Here is a 6,478-nt window from a genome sequence, read left to right as displayed (position 1 = left end):
TACTACCATTATAAGCAAGTTAGAAAATTGAAAGCAAATAATAATGATTGTAATTAATGCATTCCAACAACTTTCGTGTCTTACGGATAAACCATGTGAGATTGAGTAATTGAGATTGATATTATTCCACCAAGTTGCTTCATAACTCTTCAACAAACTTTTACTCCTACTTACTAAATTCAAACAACCAATAAATGAATGGAGGCGAGACATTTAATGCACTAATTTCCCTCCTGAGCTATATGAGTGTGACATTAGAGAAAAAGTAAACACGGGAAAAGGACTAAATAGTCGACCACTAGGAAATGATAATCCGATAAAAATTATTAGAGCATGATATAATCATTAAATTCTTAGTATAAAACTTGTAATGCGTATTTGATTCTTGTGATAATACTATTGTTATTTTCTACGTGTTGCTCACATTCTAAAGTAACATCCAAGTTGATGAACTGGACCCATATAATTCAATGAGCCGTCCGTATGTATTAATATCACACAAATCGTGAGTTTTACCTTATTTTGACTTTTGGTTTTATTACTATTTTCTTTTCCTTACTAACTTTACCATCCAATTGTAGTCATCAATGTATTTACGTAATTCTTATCGTTCTCTCTTCCGCATTCAACTTTTCTTTTTATTTTGTTGGATATGAATTGTAATTTAGTGACTATAATTCAATCTGTAAGGTTCCAAATAATAGCTTCTCTTAACGTACTATTCAAAGAAGATTCCCACTCAAAAAAAAGTATCAACAACAACATACTCAATGTGATCTTATAAGTGAAGTTTGTGGAGGATGGATGTATGCAGACCTAATCCCTACCTTATGTAAGGTACAAAGGTTATAGAGCCTCGGCTCCAAAAAAATATATTCAAAATAGGTTTGAAAAATACAAGAGCAAAAAAACTAAGATGAAAATACTAAAGGAAAAAAATAATGACAGAATAGTAATGATACAAAAAGCAAAAAAAAAAAAATACAATTACATAATAAGATAATAATAAAATAACTTTCTATTTACATTATTACGTGATTAGTAAGTTGTATCCTAAATTAGCAAAGTAGTTAGGCAGGTGGTTTTATTGCTTGAACAACGATAGCTATCTACTCCTCAATGTCTACATACTTGTCCAGCTGGTTGAGGCTCGGAAAAATAACGCTTTTCTATTTTCGGCTGTGTTTGGTCACGGGATTTGGAAGGATTCAAGTCGGAGCTTTTCAGAATACAAACTGACTAAATATTTGTTGGCAATATATTATTGGTAGTAAGTTAAACTCAAAGTTGATGATATTTAGACTAGAACTATGATATTGAAGTAACTAGATTATATATTTTTTTAAAATCATCTAGACTTTTTAGATAAATTTGATTGAAGGAATTATTTCAATGCAAGTTGCGAGTGCCTTAGAAAGGGGAGAAGTAAAGAAGAAAAGAATGTTCAAACTAAAATTGATTATTGTTTGAGGATTGGATTGGACTCAAGCTGCCACGAAATGACGTTCAGGGTTGGCATGCCTCGAATTAGGAAAAATATTAATTACATTAAGAGGGAACGACGAAGGAGATGCTACCGTATTATAGAGTTTGAACCCTCAACCTCACAAAATGTGATTCAATTGATATTTTAATTTGAAATCTCACGTATAAAGAAAAAAAATGAAGGGAAAAAAGTACTATGTATAGTTCAACGGCCTAATATAAGCCAAAAAAGATTTCTCGTAATCCTTATCCTACTATCCGGGCAAAAACTTACCTACCTTTCAACTTGGGCTATAGCCTCCGGGTAAATTTACTACAAAAGTTTTTAAGTTTTGTCATGTTTATCACTTAACCACTTGGAACTCTAACAATGTAAGTGCAATCTGCAGTTTAACAATGGTTTAATCTTAGGTCGTCCCAATTTCAGATTTGGTTAATTGGAAGATTTTTTTGCTAAAAATAAATAACTTAACAGAATTAATATACTGCTAAAAGAGGGTTACAACTAGAAATATTGACACTAATGAAAGAGTACAAACGACAAAGCATCAAATCCACTGGCCTGGCCAAGACAAAAACACCGGCTGACCAGTTAGGATTAAACCTAAAAGATCGACTCAAAATGGACCCCATTATTACAATAGGATACCCTACTAAATCCAACTAAGGACTATAGGATACCCTACTAAATCCAACTAAGGACTAGCCCTGCAATTGCCAAAAACTCCATTGCAGTAGCTGCCCCCTTTCCTAATGCGAACTAAAATACATCATTAACAACTATAAACAAAACAATATTACATAAGACTCTTAGACCTGAACTGAAATGCTTTAGTTATTTTTGTTTTATAAAGAGGCCCAATCAATCTCATGAGATGGATACTTCTGTAACATTAAATTATCCGAACACATGTCCCACGTTGACTCTTCCTCAGTAAACTCCGGAAATGTCAGGTCAGTTACGGGCGATGATCCACCCGACCCGGAACCCGAACCGTCACTCTCGGATCCACCTTCGGCCACCTTGCTCTCTTCTTCCTCCATTTTCACCACCGCCGCCGCTGAAGACCCTTTGGACGTCCTCTTCTTCTTAGAATCAATGCTCTTCCCCTGGGCCAAGCTCTCACAAATCTCCTTTAACTTAGCATCAACAGAGGAATGCAATGGATTGTACTCTCCGAATTCGCCGCCGATAAGGGAGCCGTTGTGGCGGAGATGGGGGAAGTTGAGCCTAGCAAAGTCGCCACGTAGCATATACGCCGCCTTGTCGTAGGCCAACGCAGCTTCTTCAGCAGTGTCAAAGGTGCCAAGCCAAAGCCGGGTTCGGTTCTTGGGCAATCGGATCTCAGCTACCCACTTTCCCCAGTGGCGTTGTCTAACGCCTCTGTAGAGCTTAGTGGGCTTTGGTGGAGAGCCGGATTGCTTCATTTGAACGGGCTTTGGGCCCAACAAGTTCATGGTAGAAGCATGGTGGTGGGACCCATTGTGGAATATCATCTGTTGTTGTTGTTGGGTTTGGAAGTTGATTTGGGCTTGGATTTGTTGGATCTGAGCTGGGGTTAATTGATTCAACCCGATTGAGCCTGGATGCTCCATTCCATAACCCGAAAACCCAGTTGAAATGATTTGGGCTTCGGTCGTTGTGGAAGTGGAACAAGATTCTGAGCCCATAGGTTGAGGTGGTGTTTGGTAAAAAGAAGAAGTGTAAGGATATGAAATGGTAGGAGTAGGAAATGAAGGAAAAGAGTGGAAATCAGAAGAAGGGAAAGGAGAGGAAAAAGTAGAAGAAGGAGAAATAGGAGGGGGGAAATTATTAGAAGGAGAAGAAGAAGCACTTTTCATAAAAGGTTCAAGTGCTTCCATTAGTTCACCACCAGAAGTAATAGGTTCTGATGTTGAGTGAACATCTACAGGTGTACTATTCCAAAAATCCATTGCTGCTGCCATTACCTAAAATACCTGTTCACAAAAAAAGTTAAAAAAAGTAACCTGTTTCTTGTCAAATAAAAGAAAACAGGTGAGTGATTTTGATTACAAATATATAAACAGAAAAATGGATATCAAAGAGGTCTTCAAATAACAACCTCTTTTTTCTCCTGTGATTAAAAGGAAAAAAAATTCAACCTTTGAGGGACAACTAATAAGCCCTCTAAGCTGATTTTGAAAGAAAGAAAAAAAGGTCTGAAACTATACTGAGTTAATTATTACTAGATCTCGATTCTGAAAACACCTGGCTTATAAGAAAATATTTCGTCTAATTAAAAGCTTGCATTTTCTCCATTTCTTTGTTCAAAAAACATCAAAAACACAAACTCAAAAGTCAGAAAACCTTCTTGAAAATACACAGATGGTTTACAGAAAGGGATCAAAGAAGCGGGATGATACAGAAAGGGGAGAGAAAGAAGATGAAAAAACTCTTAGAAAAATCGAATTTTTTAAGAAAATGTTGATTTTTTTTTAAGTGTGTGGTGTGTGCAGGTGTGAGAAAAATATGAATGAGTATATCTCTCTCTCGCCTCACTCTTTTGTTTTGTGGCCTTTATCTTCTCAACTGCCCCTTTTATACTACTTTGGCGCATTGTTTTACCCTTTTAACCCTCCTCGTTAATAGTGTTTTCTCTATTGTAATCACACTTTTCTTATTCTCTAATTTCCACTGTTCTCTATCTAACAAGTCTATCTTTTACGTTACATTTTTCAGAAGCTGGAACCAGTTATTGATTGCCACGTAGATTTTTCCACCGGCAACTTGCGCGTCCTATCACTCACATCTGTCAGTTACATTCAGCTTCCGCTCTTCTTCAATTTCATTGTGCGTTTGTTGACTGGCAGTGTTCACACCTGAACTTTTTCAATTTTGGTTTCTTTTTTCTTCTTTAGATGATGAAATGGAAAGAAAAGGACTTACAGGAGAATCTATGGCGTGAGTTTGAAAACTCTTTTTTGAGTTTTTAAAATATTGAAAAGCTGAATTTTGAAATCCTCAAATTCATTTTTGTCTTTTTTGCAAAAACCTGTTCCAATAAACACTGTAGTAATAAATATTCGAAAAAATGAGTTTGTAAATTAGACATAAATTTGATTAAAACATAAATAAAAAATTTGAATATGAAATGAAAAATAGCGTTTTGAAAGTCGAAATTTGTTTGGATGTATTTTATTCGAAACGAAGTTTGAAATTTTATGAGTAGAAAATTTTAAGAACTTGAAAAAGTTAGTCTAAACACCTTTTTGAAATTTAAAAAAATTATTTTCAAAAGCTGGTCACTTTTTTATAACCAAACATATTTCTAATTAAAAAAAAATGAAAAAAAACTTATGGCCAAACAGATAGATCTATCACTAATATTCCATTCGAGTCTCGAACTCTACCTTTTCCATCGTCGTTAACGGGGCGGATGCAGCGTGATATTTACGGGTTCAATTAAACTCATAACTTTCGATGCTGAATAAATATTTATGTGTAAAAGGTCATTAAAATTATAAAAATAATAGACATGAACTAATAACTTTAAAAATATAATGGGTCTAATATTAAAAAATTTATAGTTGAACTCATAGAGTTTAAATCCTGAATCCACCTGATCGTTAATCTATTTTCCTTATGTTTGTTTTATTGTGACGTAGTATATGGTTTATCAAAAAAAAATGACGTAGTATACGATCTTTTACTTCCGCTGTCCTCTTCCTATTAACTTTAGCATAAACTATACTTCGTTATAATAACAACATCTTTTGTTCCTATTTAGTGGGTTGTTCTCCTATGATATATATGAAAAATATACACATTACGACATTTTTATTCGTAAATTTATAATTATCACTAGATTTACTACTATTTTATGTTCCGAGCCCAATTTATGGATTTTGTAATTTATTTATGCAGAAATAGCTTTGTGATGGAGTGGTGCTTATAGCCTGTTTGGCCAAGCTCCAAAGAGCTAAATTTTGGAGCTAAAAGTGTTTTTTTTTTTTTTCCCTTCTTAAAAGCACTTTTTTTTTCTAAGTATATTCATGGGATTTCCCCTTTTTTTTCCTGTTTGAAGCAATGATATAACGAAAGGAAAATAAGTTTTAACATTATTGGAATATTGCTGAGATTGTGTCAAGTGATTACAATTGGGGGAAAAAAAAATTATAAATGGCTTGATTTACGACAGTTTCAAAAGTAATAGTAGAAATTTAGCTACTTTTTATGTAAAGATAAAATATGAATAAAACCTCCTTAAAAATAAAAAAAATTCAGCATAATATGCTGGAGTTCGAATTTTTTACATATGAGATTCCAACATAATATGCTAGAATTTCATGTTGGAGTTCCAACATAATATGCTGGAAGTTTATAGGCATGAGCTTCAAAATCCAGCATATTATCATGGAACTTTCCGTTTTTCAGCTAGGGTGTTTTTGTTCAAATTTTTCTTTGCATAAAATAGTGGCTATTTTTTCATAACTTTGCAAACGCTTACTATCTTTTTATTATCAACGTGAAAACCGGCTAGCGCATACTATTTTCAATATTTAATTTAGCCAAGCTAGCCTAAGACAACCTTGTATATTCAAGGAAAATGCGAGTACATTTTGAAAAACACATTTAGACAACAATATAAATGGAGTCGTGGCCTCGAATATATAAGTGAAGATTATTTATTTGGAAAAAGTCAGAACTTCTTAAATTTTATAGACAGATACAATGTTTCGACATGAATGTATGAGACTAAAATAAGCGAAATTCAAATCATTTTGTAATAGTTTAATATTAGAATCATGGGGTAGTCACGTGATAACGTTGTGGGGAGTTGGGTATACAAAAAAAAACCGATAAACCGTATCAAATCGATAATTCGAGTCAAACTGGAAAAAGAAAACCTTATCATAATTGGTTTGGTTTGATTTTAACTAAAAAAAGTCAAACCGAAACCAAATCAACCCGATAGTACATTTATATAATTTTTAAAAATATTTTATACATATAACATTTATTGTAATGTAA

The 6,478-nt window shown here is 33.6% G+C and overlaps 1 protein-coding gene across 1 annotated transcript; it reads right to left on the bottom strand.

The window, feature by feature from the left end:
* Positions 1-1,984: 1,984 nt before the first annotated feature.
* On the bottom strand, positions 1,985-4,031 carry LOC104106545 (ethylene-responsive transcription factor RAP2-4-like). Its single transcript, XM_033658749.2, has one exon. The coding sequence runs from the start codon at positions 3,430-3,432 to the stop codon at positions 2,332-2,334; it is 1,101 nt and encodes a 366-aa protein (XP_033514640.1). The 5' UTR covers positions 3,433-4,031; the 3' UTR covers positions 1,985-2,331.
* Between the last annotated feature and the right edge of the window lie 2,447 nt (positions 4,032-6,478).

Source organism: Nicotiana tomentosiformis, chromosome 4 (assembly GCF_000390325.3).
Source record: "Nicotiana tomentosiformis chromosome 4, ASM39032v3, whole genome shotgun sequence".
NCBI lineage: Eukaryota > Viridiplantae > Streptophyta > Magnoliopsida > Solanales > Solanaceae > Nicotiana > Nicotiana tomentosiformis.
Note: the sequence above shows the minus strand (reverse complement) of the source record. Positions and strands in the feature narration are given on the sequence as shown.